This window comes from Labeo rohita, chromosome 3 (genome assembly GCF_022985175.1).
Source record: "Labeo rohita strain BAU-BD-2019 chromosome 3, IGBB_LRoh.1.0, whole genome shotgun sequence".
In the NCBI taxonomy this organism is placed as follows: Eukaryota; Metazoa; Chordata; class Actinopteri; order Cypriniformes; family Cyprinidae; genus Labeo; species Labeo rohita.
In genome coordinates this window covers 24,667,204-24,690,304 of record NC_066871.1, presented here as the reverse complement: position 1 = coordinate 24,690,304, position 23,101 = coordinate 24,667,204, and the positions used below count along the sequence as shown (strand labels likewise).

General features: G+C 36.7%; 1 protein-coding gene across 1 annotated transcript; it reads left to right on the top strand.

The window, feature by feature from the left end:
* Window positions 1-1,679: 1,679 nt before the first annotated feature.
* Window positions 1,680-22,817, top strand: slc17a7a (solute carrier family 17 member 7a). Its single transcript, XM_051103384.1, has 13 exons — window positions 1,680-1,823; window positions 13,976-14,228; window positions 15,060-15,178; window positions 15,413-15,527; window positions 15,646-15,733; window positions 15,917-16,003; window positions 16,868-17,010; window positions 17,168-17,317; window positions 17,453-17,585; window positions 18,102-18,212; window positions 20,558-20,685; window positions 20,787-20,856; window positions 21,739-22,817. Exons 1-13 carry the CDS (start codon window positions 1,762-1,764, stop codon window positions 22,020-22,022), a joined length of 1,743 nt encoding a protein of 580 aa, XP_050959341.1. The 5' UTR covers window positions 1,680-1,761; the 3' UTR covers window positions 22,023-22,817.
* Window positions 22,818-23,101: the final 284 nt, after the last annotated feature.

Sequence of the window (23,101 nt, the reverse complement as noted above, 5' to 3'; positions counted from 1 at the left end):
GGGGGCATTTTACCCCACTCTACCTTATTTATTTTACTTATTTATTTGGCGTCACACCCACAGAGGCCGCTCCCACGATAGTTGATTGACATGAGCGTCTTACCTCAGATCAGCTGTCAGAGTCCAACCTCCATTGTTTCGATGCTGGAACAGGGATGTAAGTTAGACAAGAATATCTCTGATTGAGCGATTGAGGTGTTGTGTTGCTGGATGTAATAATGAACATAGTGGTCGTCATTTACCCCCGACATCTGAGCCGCTGAAGATGCAGTGGATTACGTTTGTTTGTGAAGGGAATGCACCTCCCGATCTACATAAATGCGTCTATGTTCACGCAAATAATTTGTGATCCAGCTTCACCTACAGCAGAAGTGAATATAAGTTTTTTTATGAATCTCTGCAATCACCTTTCCTAATAATATGCTACTTAGCAAGTTTCGCTGCTAAACGCACTAAATGCAGCAAAAGTAAACAATCTCTCAGAGCACAGCTCCTCACTCCACAGAGAGAAGAAGAGGGGTGGGGCGAGCAGAGCTCATTTACATCTAAAGGAACAATCCCTCAGAATGGGTTGATTTTTTTTAGAGCTCATTTTGACAAGGTAAAAAGGGTGTTGTTTTACACTACCATTGAACATTTTTAACCAAAGTATATAATAGATGTCATTAAGACCCTAAAGAATCATATCAACTTGTGGAAAATGGGCATCCGATAACCCCTTTAAAAGAGAAATGGTTCTATCTGGCATCTATCTGCTTTCTATTTAATCTATAGAAAGAACAATGAAACGACAATGAATGAAACAGTAACAACATCTTTTACAACAATTTTCTTTGGACTCCATAGCGATATCTTGAAAACGTGCAACTGTTAGCTTAGTGAGGTATTTTTACTTGACAAACCTTATTCTTAAACTTAAAAATATTTGTTCGTATAAACATACAACAAATAACAAATATAGACTGTGTGTGTATATATATATATATATATGTGTGTGTGTGTGTTGATTCAGTCTGTTTTTGAGTTATTTTGAAAATAAAATAACAATTTGACCTGAATACCGGTTGATTTAGATGTTAGTTTATATGAAATCTTAAGTTATCTGGCAAACAGCTGTAACTGACCTGTGTTTAATTATTAATTATTAATTATCTGTATTATTTAACTCTGCAAATATCTCTGTAGTAAACGCAAGGTGGCGATAGACTGCACATAAACTTACACACAGGGACCTCAGGTACCATCACATGATGCTGAGAAACTCTGCGCCCGAACACAACTTATTTACAGGTGACAAATTGTGTGATATGCAGCCTACTGTGACTAGACTCGGGCTATACATGATCACAACTAGAAAAAAAGCTTTTATTGACTATTCTAGATTTTCAAATAGTTGTACCTCGGCAAAATATTGTCCTATCCTAACAAAACATACATAAATAGAAAGCTTAATGTATTCAGCTTTCAGATGATGTATCTCTCTCTCTCTGTTTAAATGGCCCTGAATATATATATATATATATATATATATATATATATATATATATATATATATATACTTTATACAGACATATTAAGGACTTTGGACAGAGAGAGAAGGAAAGAGCGGGGGATGTTAGAGGGATAACTGAACCACAGATAGTAAGGGAGAGAGAGAGAGAGAGAGAGAGAGAGAGAGAGAGAGAGAGAGAGAGAGAGAGAGATTGAGTGAGTTAGGCGCACGGGACAGGAGCACACCGGTCGGACTCGGAAGTCGCGACGATGGAGATCCGTCCGGACCGTTTTAAGGCTCAGGCAGGAAAAACTTTGGGAAAAATACACAGGTGAGGAAGTATCTTACTATCCTCAAAGCATTTTGGTACTTTATGAAGTTTTCATTTAATTGCTTTCTTGGTTTCTCTGTATTCTTATTCAAACATAGTGTTCAATTTTGAAATTAATGAGTTCAGAAATCATCCGGAGTTCAAAGACGTGGAGTTTATGACAGTGCCTCTTTGCTCTGACAGCACATTTACTGGGGAAACATGCTGGTGTAGGCTAACCGTATTATATTAAGTTCACTGTAACCAAAAAGTGTTCGTGTTCCCCTCTGTGTGTGTGTGTATGTACGTGTGCATCCTGCTTCAAGATGTCAGGTGCAAAACCGTGTCGTGACTGAATCTCAGTCAAAGGTGTTCTTATGTAATCTGTTTGCACGTAATGCGTCCACTCTGTCCGATTGAGAAGATTGTCCAGATGGATCAGATTAGTTCTCGGCTAACCCGGTGCCACAAACATCCGACGCATGGCGTTGGTGGCTTGCTCTCTCTAGTATCTGTACGCGTGAGCGAGTTCATCATTCACATGAACCTTTTTGTTCCACCTGAGCGTCAGGTAGTCCCGCGCGTCCCGGGACACACAGTCACAAACAAGTTCTAATTCCACGCACTACAAAGCAGACCGCGCTCAGAGAACAGGAAGTCGCTGACCAAATTTGGTCTTAATACGCCATTGGCACTAAACATAATACAAACGTTCCAAAAAAGAACAAGTATTTTATATTATTAGTAGGCTAAAAAACGTATAAGAATGAATCAAAAATAATTTCAACAAACAAACCGTATAACGTTTTAAAACTAATTAGGAAGAAAGGAAGTATTTTGTCATCATGACAGATTTGGCGTTAGGCACATTTGGCTGGCGGGGGGAGCGATTTAAATACCTTGTTAAATCTTGTTAATTCGATATCTGTCTTAAGGCGCAAATTCTGACAGGATGGACTGCTCAAAGGTCAAAGTACATCCCTTTCGAATTAATTTATCTAATGCCTGGAAAAAATGTTTGTTAACCGCTAACATCAGTGTCTATAAAATAAATACAACATTTTGTAGATTAAAGGCGACGGCCTCACAGACCCACGTCCAACGGTGACATTAGTTTTGCATAACTGTGCGCTTTTTCGCACACTCTTCCAATGGATTTTAGGTAGCAACGAAACGTTTAAATCCAGCTCGGAAATAGCCCATGAGAAACACATATACACCCACACACAGCTGTCGGTCCTACAAATCCCTGAACGCCCCCTCCCCATCACTTCCTCGTCTTTTGCGCGCACCAGTCAGTGCGTGGACTCGCGGGATTAAGTGAAGGACAGCACGCGACTCCCGCTTTTTAGCGATGCTGCACGTGCGCAGTATAGTTTACCTCAGGGAGTGAACTTAATACAACTTTTTAAATAAAGCTTGTTTTTGTCAGCATACTGCATGTCTTAAATCTGTTAATATGTGCCCTTAAGTGTAGTGTGAAACTAAAGGTGTGGTGTGGAAAAATTGGTGTTAAAAGTAAACCGCTGATTTGGATTTCTGCCTCTCAATCTGCAGCTGTGTAACTCTGTGTCCCTTATAATATTTGAGAGAAAGCATCAGCAGCTGATTAATCATTTAAAGCTCAGCAATGCGTCTCCTTCTCCTACTGTTTCAGCCTCACAGACCAGCAAACACACACCTCACACCTGCAGTTTTCCCTCTGTCATCCCTACTCCATCTCTCCACCTCACTCTGAACATTCAGTCACTCCTGTGAGAAATAGATGCAATTTCAGACTTGTGTAATTTTGTTTTTAATTAAGTAAATGATCTTGAAACACACTTTTAATTGTTTATTGACAATAAGCAATATATGCCTCACAGGAAAATGCTGTAATTTTTCTTATCATTAAGTTATTAAGGTTTTATTCACCAACGCTGAATTAATAGCAGTCTGTGATGGCAATTATATTGTAAACATTTGTTTTGTAAAGGATAATTTCATAGCTTTATGATCCTAAATGCGCAACTTAAATGCCATTTTCACACATAGTAAATAATTTGACAAATTTATAGCTTGATTAAAGGGCACAGCTTGAGATTTATTCTGTTTATATATATTAGGGTTTTTATTTTGACATTACATGTCTTATAACCAAGTACACTTTTTATAAAATGTTATTTGTGATGACATAGTTTAGATTATCATAGGATGGAAGGCCGTTTCCGCCACTGAATGAAAAATTTGAAGTTACTGCAATTTTTTAATCTCACAATTAATGACTTTTTCTCTCAGATGCGTGATAAAATCTCCCAGTTCTAACTTATTTCTCACAATTCGGATTTAAAAAGTCAGACTTGCGAGATAAAAGCTCACAGTTCTGGCATTTTTCTCAAAATTGTGTTATACAAACTTGCAATTGCAAGTTATGAAGTAAGAATTGCAAGATATAGTTACAATTCTTTTTTCCTCAGAATTGTGTGATATAAACTCACAATTGCAAGAAATACAATCAGAATTGTGAGATAAAAACTCGCAATTCTTACGTTTTTCTCAGAAGTGTGAGATATACACTCATAATTACGATAAATAAAGTCAGAATTGCGAGATAAAAGCTCGCAGTTCTGACTTTTTTCTCAAAATTGCCTGATACAAACTCGCAATTGCAAGTTATTAAGTCAGAATTGCAAGATAGTTACAGTTCTTTTTTTCTCAGAACTGTGTGATATAAACTCACAATTGCAAGAAATAAAATCTGAATTGTGAGATAAAAACTCACAATTCTGACTTTTTTTCCCAGAAGCGTGAGATATACACTCAAAATTGCAATAAATAAAGTCAGAATTGTGAGATAAAAACTTGCAGTTCTGACTTTTTTCTCAAAATCGCAAGTTATGAAGTCAGAATTGCAAGATATAGTTACAATTCTTTTTTTCTCAGAATTGTGTGATATAAACTCACAAATGCAAGAAATAAAGTCAGAATTGCAAGATAAACCTTGCAATTCTGACTTTTCTTAAAATTGCGTGATACAAACTCACAATTGCAAGTTATAAAGTCAGAATTGTGAGATATAAAGTCAAAAAAGTCAGAATTGCATGAAAAAAGTCAAAATTGTGAGTTTTTATCTCACAGTTCTGACCTTTTTTCTCAGAATGGAAAGATATAAACTTTTGTGTACAATTGTGAGTTATAAAGTCCAATTTTGAGAGGGAAAAAGACTGATATGTTCTCAGAATTGCAAGTTTACATCTCACAATCCTGACATAATAACTCCAAATTGTATTATATAAACTTGCAATTCTGAGACAAAGAGGTCACAATTGCGAGATATAAAAAAAAATTTAAATTGTGAGTTTATTTCTCAGAATTGTGAGTTTGTCATGCAATGACATTTATAACTAGCAATTGTGAGTTTAGACTTAATTTTTCAGAATTGCGAGTTTATATCTTTGTATCACGCAATTCTGACAAAAATTGTGGAATAAAATGTTGCAATTACCTTTTTTTTATTCAGCGGCGGAAACAGGCTTCCATATAGTTGTTAAACATTTTATTATGAATTTTCATATATTTTAAATTACAGGGGGCTCGTCCGGGATCTTTTAGTTATCCTGGAAGTTATCTTTATCAGTCTTGGATTTATACAGGCCTGTTCGCGACATTGTCGCTATTTATACTGGCAGCATGATGAGAGTTGGTATGTGTAGTGTTGTAGTAAATTCTGTATGGCAACGTATGATTTAAAACGGTTTACTAAAAATCCCACAGTAGAACAGTTAGACAAGCGTAGGAAGGATGATTTGTTGGCGGTTGCAGATCATTTTCACATTGCTGTAACTTTGATTTGATTAAGAGAAGATTTGTTTTAAAGAACCAAATTATTGAAGTAATAACATTTTTGAATTAAGTGTTCTGAAGAAAAGTATTATTTTTAACGTAAGTGTCAGTAGTTGAAGAAACACTTGTACATCTTGTACTCATCAATATCTTTGTTCCATGAGTAGAATTATCATTCATATTTATGACTCATTCTGATTCAAATAGAAACATTTTAGATCTTAACTAAAAGTTAAATTAAACTTGCATTTACAAAGATGATGAGGTCAGCTGTATGATGCGCCAGGCACTATTTTGCACAGATTTTTATTCTTGTTTGTCGTTCCTATTTTGCGTTGACTAGACTGCTTATCTGAAAGCATGTGAAGGTCAGGCTGCTGGGATGTGTATAAGTTTGCATGTGTGTGTGTGTGTGTGTCAGGAGGGGGGAAGTATCTCCCCAGGTGACACGGTCCCACTGAGACCCAATCTGTTCAATAGACGCAGGGGAGGGTCAGAGGAGTTTGGCATAAAAATCATAGCACAACACTGATTGTAGAACAGAAATAAATGTGTAGGGGAGGGGGAAAAGAGATTTGTGGATGAGTTTTAATCTGTTACCTTTATACAATATCATCAGAATTGTTTATGAAATTAACCAAACAAGGTCAGAGAGGCGATTCGCAACACCTCTCTGTATGTGAAATGACAGGAGAATAGTGAGCCAAGATGATAAAAGGATGAACAGCACATAGATGAAGTGATGGTCAGAGAGAAAAAGAGGGGGTTGGGAGAGAAAACTGTAGGATTATGTAATTTTTTTACTGTTGTGCCTTCATCCTCTTACAGCAAGATTAAATGGGAAAGGGCATGTGTGTCAATGTATGTTTGATGTGTTTGCATGCGTAAAAGACCTTTGGTGTCAGCAGAAATCTACATCTCACCTTTACAATACAATTTTGCGATAGTAAAGAACCATGTAACGTAATCCTGCACCATGATATGAGATGCAGTAGAGCATGATTTGTAATTCTAGATTTTTTTTTTTTTTTTTTATCCGTGATGTTCACATGGTGTAATACATGTTTGTCAGAAATAATCATAATGCTGTCCTGCAACATGCAAATATAAAATTGTCATGACTTTTCATTGTTGAAAATTATGTACATTTTAAAACAGGGGTGGGGAATTTTGATCCTCGAGGGCTGGGGTCCCTGCAGAGTTTAGCACCAACCCTAATCAAACACACCTGGCCAAGCTAATCAAGGTCTTCAGGATACAGGTTGGTATTTTTTTTTTTATAGGGTTGGAGCTAAACTCTGCAGGGACACAGGCCCTCAGGATCAAGATTCCCCACACCGTGCTATACAAAAGGTAAATACGTAAGTTATTATTATATTTTTAAAAATATATACGTTTATTATATTTATATATAATAAATGTATTAAATATAAATTATATATATATTTCTCTATATACATAATATATATTTAGATATTTATTTTTTATATATAATATAATTTTTTTATATTTCATATATAATATATTTAAATATATATTTTTTTATTAAATATTTATTTTAATAATTATTATTGCAATAATTGTAATTATGGACAATTAAGGTGATTACATATGATATTACTTAAAAACTTTAAAATAAAGTAATTTAAATAAAATAAATATCAGATGATTGTATAGTTGTTGTTTTTTTCCTCTAGTGTTCCTAAAATAAACCTAGACTCAATCATGTTACTCTTTTTGAATAAGTACTTACTTTAGTAAGTAGTAGTAAGCACGTATGTTAGTACTGTAGTATGAATGTAATCCAAGTAAACTACGTTCATTACATTGAAATTGTTGTGACCTAATAGCATCAGTCTCCTCACTGCTATTCACAACTCCTTTGAATGCACACATAATCAGAATTGCGTAAAAAAAGTTAGATATAAACTCGCGATTGCAAGTAGAAAAATTCAGAATTGCAAGATACAGACTTGCACTTGCAAGAAAAACCAGAATTGCAAGTTCTGATTTTATAACGTGCATCTGTGAGTTTATTTCATGCAATTCTGACTTTATTACTTGCAGTTGTGAGTTTATATCACGCAGCTCTGTAAAGAAGTCAGAACTGCGTTTTTACATCATGCAATTCTGACTTTAAAACTCAGAATTGTGAGTTTATATTGCAATTATGTGCAAAAAAAAGTCAGAATTGCAAGTTTACATCATGCAATTCTGGGAAAAAGTAAGAATCATGAGATAAAAAGTTAAATAATAATTTTAAAATTTTTTATTCAGTGGCAGAAATGGGCTTCCATAGCATAGTTTGATGCAGCCAATATCTATAAATCATTAGGCGAAAAATACCCAGATAACATACATCACTTTAATATTGCATGTGAAAGTAGTGGTTGTATTTAGTTTTTACTATTATTTTGAATTTAATTTTAAGTTTTTGTTTTTACATTGATTTATAGTTAAACTATTAGTTTTGTTGTGTTTTTGTCTTTTTTGTTATTATTATATTTTTTTTTTAGAAAAAATATGTCAATATAGTTTTTAAAAATGTATAAATTAGTTTTAATTTATTTAGTTTTATTTGTTTTAGTACTGCAATTTTAACTAAACAAATGAGAAATATTCCTTTGGCAACTAGCTATAATACATCATTTAATATTTTTATTTTATTTCAGTTAACATTTATTTTATTTCAAATATCAAAAATGTCTTCTTAATGGTTTTAACATTTCGTTAATAATAACCCTAGAACATTCTTTAATAATGCACAATTAAAGTTTGAATTAAAATCAAAGCAGTCAATGCTGATGAGAATTGCACATCAGACCATGCTGGCCTTGAGAGTCATTTGATGAATCTATAACATGCATATAAGATCAATAAAAAACTATCACAAATTCGCTGAAATAGTGCTGTTATAATGAGTATGCAGATGTGTTTGTATCTGATCCAACTGGTGTGAGATATTTATAATATGCTGACATAGAAGTAGATTCTATTGGACAGAATTCTGTCAGCGTGTCTTTTACCCATATAAAGTGTTTGTCGTAGCGAGGTCCTCATTCCACCCCCTTCTGTGGTACACCTGTCTCTTATTAGATGCGTCTAAACACACACACACACATACACATACAGGTCAGCGGGTGCGTCATGAACCATGGAGCGAGATGCAGAAGTGCATGATCTGTAATCCTGGATTTTTTTTTTTTTTGCAATGGTCACATGGTTTAAAGAGATAAAATACACTGCAAAATAAATATTAATTACAGCCAACAGTCATTCTCATTAGTAGGTAGCATATGTGTTGCTGTTGGCGCCAATCTGTTTTTAACTAGCTTTAACCTTAATTACACATCTTCCAGAGTAAATGTGTATGCGCGTCGTATCGATAACAAACACTCACTTCTCTCCTCTCTTTCTCCATCTCTCTTTCGTTCCATTTAGTCACGCTTTTTTTTGCCCATATTTATCTCCGGAAGTCTATCATTTCTGTAATCCTAATCTGAGGGTGGGGCCACAGATTATCAGTGGATAAGAGATGGAAGGGGGAATGTGAAGGGGAGGGACATGCATGAGTCATGGGAGTCAGAGGTTTTAGTTATAATTGAAACACATTGCTATTTTCTGATGTCCATGAGACACATTTTTAGCTTCTGTACAACACATCATGGCTGCAGAATTAATCTGCTCCTCAACATACAAGCATGTGCAATCATCTCCCTCTCATTTCTCTGTACTTGTCTCTGATTGTGTGTTGTTTGAGGTTGAGGGGATTATAGAGGGATCTGCTTTTGTAGGAACAGTGACAGAATGAGAGAAATCGAGAGAAAGAAGTATAGAGAGAGATTAAGACAAATATTGTGATATGTGTATGAGATTTGTGGACCTCAGAAGTAGTTCTCTATATTTTATACAACTATATATTAGATTTTAAGGCTATGTTTATTTGATAATAAATACAGTAAAATCTGCTAAATGTTATTAGAATTTAAAATGTTTTCTATTTGAACATCTTTTGAAATGTAATTTATTCCTGTGATGCAAAGCTAAATTTTTAGCAGCCATTACTCCAGTTTTCAGTGTCACATGATTCTTCAGAAATCATTCTAATATGCTGATTTGCTGTGTTCATTTTCTCTGCATTATAAAGTCATATACTTATTGTAACTTCGGAGCATATGTCTGTGAAAGTGTTTGCTCGTGTGCTTCTATGTAAGCATGTTTTTGTTGGCTGTAAATGTTGCAGGCAGGTTGCATACCCAGATGGTCTCTCTTTAGGTCTCTGCTGGACTCCCATGTACTGCTATCCAGTGAGACGCCTCATTCTTGTTCCATGTCCTCTCTCCCTCTGTGTCTTCCCTCTGCATCCCACCTGCTTTTAGGTGTGTTTGTGATGTAGTTTTATGACCTGGGAGGGTTCCCTAGAGTATGTGACATCATATCCAACTCCATACCTGTTATAAAATAAGTGTAGTAAAATATAGTTATAGGTAATCTGTTTCATGAAATATTTTAATATACAAAAGCTAAGCATAAGGTGCATTAACACTTAAAATGGCTGCAACATTTTTACATTTTTCAATAACATTCTGGGGTGAGGTGTAGTGGGTAGAGCTCAGGACTGGTTTGACCCCAGACAAAATACACAAATACCATTGTGTCCTTGAGTAAAACAGATTAATCCAGGACTATCCTCATAGTATGTGGCCAAACAGTTGCTTTGAATTAAAGTATTTATGACCTTTTGGCTTTCTAAAGGGCTTTTCACACTTGACATAATAAGCAATGGGTCATTCTAAACCCTGGGTAAAGAGTATGCATAATCATAATCTGACTTTTCACACCATACATTCCTAAATCCTGGATTATATTTGTGGTGTCCTACAACCAGAGGCGGCGCTAGGGGTGGATTAAGGGGTCTGAAGCCCTGAATGTTTTCAGTAAAGCCCCGAATGTTTTTATTAATGTCATGTTGTGCCTTTCTACACACTGTGATGTTTCGGTACTGAATAAATTTGAAGTTTTTGAATGAATCAGCCGTTTTGAACAAATTGAGTGAATAAATGACTCAATGACTCATTAAGACAGTGGCTTGCTGCCACCTACTGGCAATTTTAATTCTCACATTTAAAAGTGTCATTCTATTTTTTCTCTCATTTCATATTTCTGTGTGCAAATTCAATTCAATTCAAATTTATTTGTATAGCGCCTTTCACAATACATATCGTTGCAAAGCAACTTTACAGCAAATTAAAGTTCTTACAATATATTTAGTAGTAGCTTACTAGTGGTGACTATGTCAAGTGGATGTACATATGGCAGAGATGTATGGTAATCAAACAGACAAAGAACACTATAAATTAGTAGCAAAATTTGGTAGTGCTGTATGTTGTTTCAGGGTTGGCATCATCTGAAGTCCTCTGAGGGGTTGGCATCATCTCTTCTTAAAGGGGACATCGGATGCTAAATTCACTTTTACATGCTGTTTGAACATTAATGTGTGTTGGCAGTGTATGTACAAATCTACCCTATAATGATAAAAATCCATGCAGTGGTTTTTAATTAATCTGTAAAAATAATATCCCCTTTTTCAAATCGAGCCATTCTCAGATGCCTGTCGTTGTTGTATCACACCCACAGAGGCCGCTCCCACAATAGTTGATTGACGTTAGCGTCTAAGATCAGTTGTAGCAGTCCAACCTCCATGTTTTGATGCCAGAGCAGGGATGTAAGTTAGACAAGAATTGAGCGCTTGAGGTGTTGTGTTGCTGGATGTAATAATGAACGTAGTGATCGTCATTTACTCCCGACATCTGAGCTGCTGAAGATGCAGTAGATTACATTTGTTTGTGAAGGGAATGCGGCTCCCAATCTACATATATCCGTCTATGTTCGCGTGAATCATTCGTGATCCAGCTTCACTTACAGCAGAAGTGAGTATAAGGGTTTTTTATGAATCTTTGCGATCGTCTTTCCTAATAATGTGCTAGTTAGCAAGTTTAGTGGCTAAACCCGGCTAAATGCAGCTAAAGTAAACAGGCTCGTCACTTCACAGAGAGAAGAGAGGGGCGGGGCGAGCAGAGCTCATGTGCATTTAAAGCAGCCTTGACCAGAATGGGATGATTTTTGCAAAGCTGACTTTGGCAAGTGTGACGAGACGGCTGCCTCAACCTAAGTATCAGCTTCACTCCGTCGGTAATCGCCGCCCTTCACCAGGCTCCCGACGGGAGTGGGCGTGTGGGAGGAGGAGGGGCGCTGAAACATCCAGGTCTGGCAGCGTGTGTATATTGTTTAATAAAAACCTCTCCGAGGCCTGACGTCACGCCCACCGTGTCTGTCGCTTTGCTCCCACCCGTCACACAAGGTAAAAAAGGGTTTTGTTTTACACTACCATTGAGAATTTTTAACCAAAGCATATTATAGACTTTTCATTAAGACCCTAAAGAATCATATCAACTTGTGGAAAATGGGCATCCGATGACCCCTTTAAGTGTTCTGGATCCAGACTGAAGCTTGTGAATTCCTAGTTACCACAGGATGTCAATCCCATGGCAGAAACAGAGAACAAATAGGAACATAATTAGCATAGCTGCTGTTCAAACCAAGCAAAGAAAGATTTATTCATCCAGTGCAAAAAGATTAATAATGTGCATTTGATTAGATATAACTGCAGTAAAAGTTTATGAGATGCATTATTTAAATGCTTGGCTAAAAAGATGTGTCTTTAATCTAGATTTAAACAGAGAGAGTATGTCTGATCTCCGAACGTTATCAGGAAGACTATACCAGAGTTTGGGAGCCAAATGCGAAAAAGCTGTACCTCCTTTAGTGGACTTTGCTATCCTACTACTACTAAAAGTCCAGAGTTTTGTGTTCTAAATTTTATTAAAACATTAATCTCATAATACTATTTATACAATTTGTAAGTGCAGTGAAAATGCATTCAGGAGCTCCTTAAAAATATGTGTAGGCTATAGACCCCTGCATGTTTAATTATACTTTAAATTAAGCCACTTTACCTGTATAACTTTTAAACATTTTATTTGAAGGATGTCTGGGCTAAGCCCCTGATATCCACTCACCCCCTGCTGAAAAAAAAAAAAAACAGCCTAAGCTGGTTGGCTGGTTTTAGCTGGTCAGCAGGCTGGTTTTAGAGGGGTTTTGGCCACTTCCAGGCTGGTCTTAGCTGGTCAGCAGGCTGGTTTTAGAGGGGTTTTGGCCACTTCCAGGCTGGTCTTAGCTGGTCAGCAGGCTGGTTTTAGAGGGGTTTTGGCCACTTCCAGGCTGGTCTTAGCTGGTCAGGCTGAGAGACCAGCTGGAACGACCAGCTAAAACCAGCCTGGCTAGGAGACCAGCTAAAACCAGCTACTTCCAGCTTAAACCAGCCAACCAGCCTAGGCTGGTTTTAGCTGTTTTTTTCAGCAGGGCTTAAAACCACATCTGCTTACACCACAATATTTCAAGTACTGCTCACTGCAGAGCCCAGTGGCCTCCAGCTCCCCCTCTCTGGAGGTCCAGCTCCACCTCTGTGTGAACTAATGGGTGGAGTTAGGGTTAGGATAGGGTAAGGGGTAGGGTTAGGGTGTGGTTAGGTGTCTATCTCCACCCATTACCTCCAGCGAGGGGGAGCTGGAGCTCCAGCTCCTCCCATCTGGCTCTGCAGCGAGCACCCTCTCCAATATTTTGCAACCTGTACAGTGTTTTCTTCACTCCAATTTACTTGTTTTCCTTCACAATTTTGACAATTTACCCTTTAAACGCTGAAAAGAGTGCTAAATATCACGTTATTTCAGTCACTTAAACCCGTGGCAACACTGTTACAGTAGCCCAATTCTGTGGACAAAAACGGACTTGGCAACACTGGCCGTGTTCCGGACTAGGTCGGAAGTGGGAAGTTTGAAGTTTGTCCTACATCAAACCTTGGCCTGCACCCCAATGTGCATATATCCATCTTAAATTCTATGTGATAGTAGTAATTTTCAGTACTATTTAGGGCAGATGTACACTGGGTCAGTGAATTCCAGTCAATCACATGTCACGTTAACATAATGACCTCATGATGTCGCCATGACACAACCAGAGCATTTCGCGTTTTGTGTCAAATTATGGCAAAAACAGAAAAACTTCACATAAATGCTGCCGTTCGTATTGAAAACTGCTGACTCGGTTTAAAAAGCGATGCTAATCCCGCTTTTAAATTGCAAGTGTGAAATGTTCATCTACCCGGTGTTAAACGCGGGGTTAAGCGCAGCGTTTAATGTTTTTACATGAATTGAGAAACTCTTCTCACATTGTTAAGCTATTTATTTGTATTCATTTTACGTTGGCCTAATACTTTCTGTGTCCTAAACTAGACTCCTCGAGAAACGGCAGCAGAATGGCGAGACTATCGAGCTGTCAGCGGAGGGTCGTCCGGAGCTGGTGGAGGAGAAGGAGCTTCCCATCGTGGACTGCACGTGTTTCGGTTTGCCGCGACGTTACATCATCGCCATCCTGTCAGGCTTGGGCTTCTGCATCTCGTTCGGCATCCGCTGTAATCTGGGTGTGGCCATCGTCAGCATGGTCAACGACCACACGGTGTACTACGGAAAGAAACCTGTCATAGTGGTCAGTGTCACTGCTGGAATCCAACTTAATTACTAAAGAGCATCCACTCGAGTTAAGAAAGTTAATTTCAAGTGTGGACAGGAGTCAGAAAAGTTTTTTTTTGGAAAGAAGGAAGAAGTAGTTGTATTGGGCAGTTTTGAGTTTATTATTAGGCTTTTTTAAAGATACAAATAAGATTCTTTAAGCATGGATACATACAACACACGTTTATGAGGAATAATAGGACATAACCTAAGGTCAGTTTGACATGTCAGTAAGGTTAATAATATCAATAATTAAATACAAGCATACATAACAACATGATCACTTTGAATCCCAATTTACTATTACTGGCCAGTTAGATTTTTGTCTCTACCCAGTGTGCACTGTGAGAGGTTTCCCTGTAGAGTTTAACACAGCAAAGCAGTTTACCTCACAAATTGACTGAGAAAATAAAATTTACAAAAAGAAATTTTTCAGTAATTATGTTATTTTTTAATAAATATAAAATGTATGAATATTATTATACAACTTTTACATTTTTTTATTATCTGTTATTATATTTTAATTATTACTATTAGGCTACTTTATCTTACTTTAATATTTACTGCTTGATTTTACTACTTATTGATTATTTCCTTCCTTTCTCACATTTTTTTTTGGCTAATGTAACATAATACAGAAAAAGTGACTGAGGTTAATTCAGGTTATTTGATGCTCTGAAGAATGTTGTGTAATCATTTTCTATTATACAACCAGTGCACTTTGACTGAAGTATTCTCAGATTTTGTTCAGAATGCTTTCAAATATAAGTTGGATGTAAAGAGTTTGACTCTTTCTTTTCCCACCCAGGAGGCTCAGTTCACATGGGACCCCGAGACAGTTGGGATGATACACGGCTCATTCTTCTGGGGTTACATCGTCACGCAAATCCCTGGGGGATTCATCTGTCAAAAGTTTGCCGCTAATCGGTAATGCGATCAGTGAATTGATGCTTTCTCAAGTGTTCTTTTTCTCCAGAGTTTTATTAATCAAAATTTGCTATTTAAGTGAGAGGAGTCCAATTGAGTCAAATGTCCAGCTATGCCAATTTGTGTCGTCTTTTGCACTGGCTGTTGCTGCATAGTGCCATGTGATGAGATATGAGTGTGGTTTCATTTGGATTAGGCCTTAGTTGACTGTAATGCTTATGTGTTTGGTCTCAGGGTGTTTGGCTTCGCAATTGTGGCCACGTCGACGCTGAATATGCTGATCCCAGCAGCAGCAAGAGTTCACTATGGGTGTGTTATCATGGTCAGGGTTTGCCAGGGGCTTGTGGAGGTATGCCATCTGTGTGCATGGGTGGATTTGTGTGGATCTGAAGTAGTTGGAAATATTAATGTTTTAATTACTATCATCGTTACATACATATTAAATCAGCTTTTTTCTCTACTGGAAGGGCGTGTCATATCCTGCATGTCACGGCATCTGGGCCAAATGGGCTCCACCCCTTGAAAGAAGTCGACTGGCAACAACAGCGTTCTGTGGTAAGATGTCTATCAGTCATTTTAATTCTATAAATTATATAAACCTTCTGATATAATCATTATAATCAGTAGTTTATGTAATTATTACAACCTTGAATCAAGTGATTTTGAAACTGACATTGATAATAATGTTAATGAATAGTACTAATAAGAGAAAGCATACTAAGAAACTATATGTTTTAGGTTCATATGCCGGTGCTGTTGTTGCAATGCCTTTGGCTGGAGTCTTGGTACAGTACACCGGATGGTCTTCAGTGTTTTATGTATATGGTAAGTAGCTTATATGTCACTTTGAGTAAATATAGTACTTAACTTACTTACTTTTTTAATACTTAATAATTTAATAATTTAATTTAATTTAATTTAATACTTAATAATATACATTTTTTAAAATTTATTAAACCAAGTAAAACTTGTAAACACTTGTATATATACATAATACATAATATACATTCAGAAGTTCAGCGATTTTCATTTTTTTTATTTATGGTTTTATTCAGAACGGATGCATTAAATTGATCAAATGTGACAATAAAGACATTTTAAATGTTACAAAACTTTTTTTTCACATAAATGCTATTCTTTTGAACTTTACATTCATTAAAGAATCATGAAAAATAACAGCTGATCACACCTATCAAGCAGCATGACTGTTTTCAGCATTAAATAATAATATAAAACTTTCTTGAGGAGCAAATCAACATATTTGAATGATTTTACTGAAGACTGTTACACTGAAGACTGGAAAAATGATGCTAAAATCCACAGGAATAAATTATATTTTATTATTTTATTTTATATTTTAATTAAAATTGAAAACTGTTATTTTGACTTGTAATAATATTGTAACTTGTAACACAATATTACTGATTTTGCAGTCCTGGTAAGCATAAGAGACTTCCTTAAAAAATGTTTAAAAAGTCATACTGACACCACACTTATTCACCTTATTTTTCCCATAAGAGTGGGTGCAGCCATTTGTACTTATTTCCCTATGGCGGATTATGAACCGGACATCTAACACATTACCAGAAAACAGATTACTTCCGCATTGAAAAATAAGGTGGATACATTACTGTATATATAATGTTCATTATAAACAATCATTCTTATCATCCTTTTCTCTTTTCACAGGGAGTGTTGGGATATTCTGGTATCTCTTCTGGATTTTAGTGTCCTATGAGAGTCCCGCTGTTCACCCCACCATCACACCAGAGGAGAGGAAGTACATTGAAGATGCCATTGGGGAAACTGCCGGCCTGGTCAACCCCGGGCAGGTACAGGCATTATTCTTCTCTTTCAATCGCTCTCCCACACCTTTCCCTACCTTCTGTCACACACTCACCTTAAATCTTCTCTCATTTCTCATCTCTAATTGCTGCGTGCTGCACTGTTCTGGATATGTTCGACCTCTGGTTTCTCGCTACCCTGCAGAAATTTAAAACTCCCTGGCGGCAGTTTTTTACCTCCATGCCAGTGTATGCCATCATTGTGGCCAACTTCTGCAGAAGCTGGACCTTCTACTTGCTCCTTATCAGCCAGCCCGCTTACTTCGAGGAGGTGTTTGGCTTTGAAATCAGCAAGGTGAAACACACACACAGACTTAAATTAAGTTTTCACAATGCTCTAAACAGTGATAATTGCGTTTATCCTGATAGACAGCAAAGTGTTAATAAGTCAAATGTATGTCCTACTCTTTTTGCTTTTCCTGTCACTCAGGTGGGGCTGGTGTCTGCACTTCCTCATTTAGTGATGACCATCATTGTGCCAATTGGTGGACAACTTGCTGACTACCTGAGAACACATAATTTAATGACCACAACGAATGTCCGTAAACTCATGAACTGTGGAGGTAAGATGTTAAGAAATGGAAAAAATATATATTCATGTTACCTCAACATAAAAAAAAAATATCAGAGGTTTTCTTCTCAGCCTTATTATGACATAAGCCTGAACGAATACCCATTATATGACTGAATTTTTATTTTATGTAATCTTCCCCTTTGATAAAGGTTATAAATCTAGAATCCAGCACATAAAGTGTGTTTTAATCAACAGAGGGTGTGCAGAGTCAGAAACTGTAAATGTGTGTGTGAGACGCAAGTCAGATTATCTGCCTATTTTTGCTCTGTCTGGTCCTGCAATGGCAGCTGGGGCAATAATCACTGACGCATCAATGCATGACACACTTACTTTCTCACAATCATCTGCACATTCAACATAAAAACACACACAACACAGAGAAAGATGCACCAGAGCATGCAGGAAATAGATGGCACAGGTATAATCAGACACAGGTACACCACAGTAAACCTTGTATGTTTTCTCAAAGAGACTGTGCTCTTGTTTGTGTCTTTGTGTGTTTTAGGGTTTGGAATGGAAGCCACTCTACTTTTGGTTGTTGGCTTCTCACATACCAAAGGAATAGCCATTTCTTTCCTTGTACTGGCTGTTGGTTTCAGTGGATTTGCAATTTCAGGTTAGTAACAGAAGAATTCTAAAGAATTCATTTAGTTTTTGTGTACACCACCATTCAAATTTTTTTTCATGCTTTTAGTCTCTTATACTTACCAAGGCTGCATTTTTTTGATTCAAAAATACAGTTAAAACTGTAATATTGTGAAATGATTTTTGTGAAGTGAATTTTACTCCAGCCTTCAGTTTCACACGATCCTTCAGAAATCATTCTAATATGCTGATCTGTTGCTCAAGAAACATTTTCTTTTTATTATTAATGTCGAAAACAGTTGGTGGAAACCATAATACCTTTTTCTCCATGATTCTTGAATAGAGGCCATTTATTTTAAACAAAAATCTTTTTGTACCATTATAAATGTCTTTATAAATGTACTGTCACTCTTGATTCATTTAATGCACCTTTGCTGAAGAAAAGTATTTGTTTCTAAAAAAATTAAATCTAAATCAAACGTTTGAACAATACAATGTATCACTATACTGCATCCATTAAGGCCAAATATTATCCTTTGTTCTCAGATACTATATTTTCTGTGGAAGCCTATTTCTGCCTTTTTATTAAAGAATAAAAAGGTAACTGTAGGATAATGATTGTAACAATTACAAAAATTAAGCTCACATTAAAAGAAGTCTCCTTGTGAGATATACAGTTGCAGTTGTTAGCTATAAATTTGCAGTTTTAGATAGTTGTTAAAATGAGACTTGTATGGCTTAATATAATGTAAATTATGTCTCTTACTGTAATATGTAGGAGAAAACCCATGAAAGACTTACATTATGTAAAAAAATTCAGATAGTTTTATACACATACTCATACATATTATGAAGGGCGGCATTATTTTGATGATGTAAAATGGTTGCACTTGGTGAACTACTGGAACTACCGGTTACTATTTTTACAACAGCACAACTCAGAAAATAAAATACTGATACAATGTCACATTGTTCAGCTTTTAGTTGTAATTTTCAGTCGAAGGGTCAACAAGAAAAGCGATGTAAGTCTTCACTGCTTTCCTAGTGATAAGAAGAAGAGAAGAGAATGGGAAGATGCCTGTGGACGAATAAAACTTCCTAAAGACCCACATCTTTGTTCTCTTCGCTTTAGCCGTGATGCCTTTGAGGCTTTTAGTGGACCACAGCTACTAAATGAGCTTACAGGTGGTGATGGATATAAACGTAGGCTTAAACCAAATACCATATCTCAATTTTCCCAAAAGGAGTCTAAACTATTGACTGAAATTGGTGCTGAGAAACTCCTTTATTGGCTGCAGCATCATGACTAGCGTCGGCATGTTTACATCCTACCAGGATGGCATCTAGCGTTTCTTGTCTCTGCCATTTGTAAGCTCTTCCAGTAGCTGTGCTCTACTTATGTGGAATTGTATCAGTATTTTATTTTCTGAGTTGTGTTGCAGTAAAATAGCAACAGGTAGCGCTAGTAGCTCACTGAGTGGCAACCAGGGGTGTCCCCCCTCATAGTCCAAAATATATATAAAACGATGTGGATTTTTTAAATAAATTAAAAGGGTTGCTATTATGCTTTTTCACTTTTTGAATTTTAGTCAGTGTGTGGTGTGTATGTTTGGGCATAAAAAAGATCTACAAAATTACAAATCTCAAAGTCCACTCCAAAAGGAGATATTTCGTTTTTTAAAAAATCCCTTTTCAAGAACTACATCGTTGTAGTCCTTTGGAAACTACTGTAGTGTATTATTTACTCACCCTCCATGCATCCTAGGTGTGTATGACTACCTTCTTTCAGATGAAAGCATTTGGAGTTGTATTAAAATTTATCCTGGCACTCCCAAGCCTTATTAACTCCCCTTCGGGGGGTTAATAAAGGCCTCCTGTAGCAAATCGATGTGTTTTTGTAAGAAATATATCCATATTTAAAATGTAAGAATCACTTTAATGTAGCTTGCGCTAACAGTTGTACACAGAATTTCTTTGTCAAGGGGGCGTGGCAGTACTGAAACACCGTCTAAGCTGTTTGCCAATCGCAACGCAGCGGGACAGCTAACCAATCACAACACATTTTGTTTTTTGGATGGCGGGCCTTCATTAAACCCGGAACTAATCAAGCCATGTGCCAGGCTGGGAGAAATGTATTGTAATAATGTAAATTATGTGAAAAATAATGCGTTTTTCGAACCACCAAGCATGAAAGCATGTTCTAGTACACCCCCAAAACAAAATCAAGAGCATAATAGGACCCCTTTAAATTTTTCATTTTTCTACTACATATTTCAGCAAGACACATCATTTACGTTATATCAAGCCTTAAAACCCTGTGTTCCTTTTAATATAAATGTATGACAACTACATTCCTCTTACATTTTTTCCTTTCAGGGTTTAATGTGAATCATCTTGACATTGCTCCACGTTATGCCAGTATCCTGATGGGAATCTCCAATGGAGTGGGAACTTTGTCAGGAATGGTGTGTCCTCTCATAGTTGGAGCCATGACCAAACATAAGGTACATACTAACAACACACAACCTTCACATGTCAAATAACTAATTTCTATTGTTTATGCTGGCGTTAATTGTTTGTAATCATTGATTTTTTTTTCTTGTAGACACGTGAAGAGTGGCAATACGTCTTCCTCATCGCATCACTGGTGCATTATGGGGGTGTCATCTTTTATGGTATGCTGTGTTCAGCTAAGCATAATTTCAACACGTTTAAAGGAGAAGTTCACTTCCAGAACAAACATTTACAGATAATTTACTCACCCCCTTGTTATCCAAGCTGTTCATGTCTTTCTTTCTTCAGTCATAAAGAAATGATTTCTTTAGGAAAACATTTCAGGATTTCTCTCCATATAGTGGACTTTTATGTTGCCCACGAGTCTGAACTTCCAAAATGAGGTATAAAAGCAGCTTCGAAGGGCTCTAAACGATCCCAGTTGAGGAAGAAGGGTCTTATCTAGCGAAACGAGCGTTTGTTTTTTAAATTACAATTTAAATTCCTTTTAACCTCAAATGCTCGCTTACATCGCTGCAGAAGAACCGACCCAGTGTTTACAGTGAATGTGCAAAGAAGGTCAAACGGCCTTTACAAAAAAGGGCAAAACAGCCCAGACGATTTTGAAACTGGAGTAGAAAATGAGATGGGAGTTTTTCAACATACCCTAACTGTATTGACCTGGTTTTACACAGAGTACACATGCACATTGCAGAGCTAGACAGGACGTGCATTTGAGGTTTAAAAGTATATAAATTGTATTCGAAACGAAGCTGCATTTAAACTGCATTTTGGAAGTTCAAACTCGTGGGCACCATAGAAGTCCACTATATGGAGAGAAATCCTGCAATGTTTTCCTCAAAAAACATAATTTCTTTACAAGTGAAAAAGAAAAAAAAAACATGAACATCTTGGATGACAAGGGCATGAGTAAATTATCTGTAATTTTCTGTTCTGGAAGTGAACTTCTCCTTTAAATCTCTTCTTTATTTCACAAATATCGAATTTTCTAAATTACTTTTGTCATTTCTTTCCTGAAATGTTGGATTTGACTACATTCTCAGGGATCTTTGCTTCCGGTGAGAAACAGCCATGGGCGGATGCTGAGAATACCAGTGAGGAGAAGTGTGGCATTCTGGGCGAGGATGAACTAGCGAATGAAACAGAAGAGCTGTACAGGACTGGCGGACAGTACGGAGCTATAAACAATCCCCATGCTGGTGGTCCAAACGGCGGAGGTGCTGGGGCAGGATGGGTATCAGATTGGGATAAAACAGAAGAGTATGTTCAACCAGTCGGGACGAATAATTATTTATATGGCGGAGAGGGAGAGAGAGAGCTCACATAGTTAGAGGAAACAGAGTCTATATCTTAAAAGTTTAAAGGAATAAAGATCAATACGGAGTAGACAGAGTGAGTGAATGTGTGTGAGTATGAGTGTGAATAAGTAACAGAGCAAATGAGTTTCCAAACTGATGAACAGATTATGTGATGATTGTTACAAACATACACACTGAGTGATTTGTGTGTCAGATTGAGAATACAGTGGTGCTCTGTGAATTAAATGTTCAGTATTTTAGGCTTCCTGCCAAAATCACTGTAATGCACTTAAAATGACACAATGATATAAGACATGTTTATGGTTGTGGTGTACAAGTTTATGGTATATGAGCTTCTGTGTGTGTGTGCTCATGGTGAGTGTGTATGTGTAAGTTTCCTTATTGTGCTCACTTCCTTTTGTTTTATCCAGTGCTTTAAATGGTAAAAGGGTTCAAGCAAATCTATGGATGTGTAGACATTTATTTGATCATAAGTTTGTGCACTTATACACTGTATCCTTAAAGGGACAGTCACCAAAAATGAACATTCCCACCATTATTTACACTTTATCTGGTTTATATGTTTAAAATTTTTTGAAATATATTTTAGAAATAAATAATGATTGCATTTTCATTTTTGGTTAAACTATCCCTTTAAACATGACTGACTGAGTTTAAACGACCCAGATCCTCATCATTGGGTGAGTGCACAAGCGTGTTTTCATCCTTTGATGCACTATATTACTCACATACATGCATTTTCACAAGCTTACATGTATTACATGCACACATATTCAATAAATTTTTGGATGAATCTGTTTTATGCACGTTGAAGGTTTACTTATATTACTGCCAGGCACATTTATGCATTTGCAGACACTTTTATGAGAACTGAACCCATGACTTTGGCATTGCTATGCCATGCTCTGCTGTTTGAGCTACAGGAATGCCAAGAGTCCAACTACACAGACACGCACAAAAACAGAAATAAACAAAATGCCAGGTGAATTACAAAGTGTAAGTGCCGAAATTCTGAGATTCTAGATCGGTGTGGGAAGTTGATGGGTTGTAATGTCAGCAACATGCAGATTTCTCCTCATCATATACA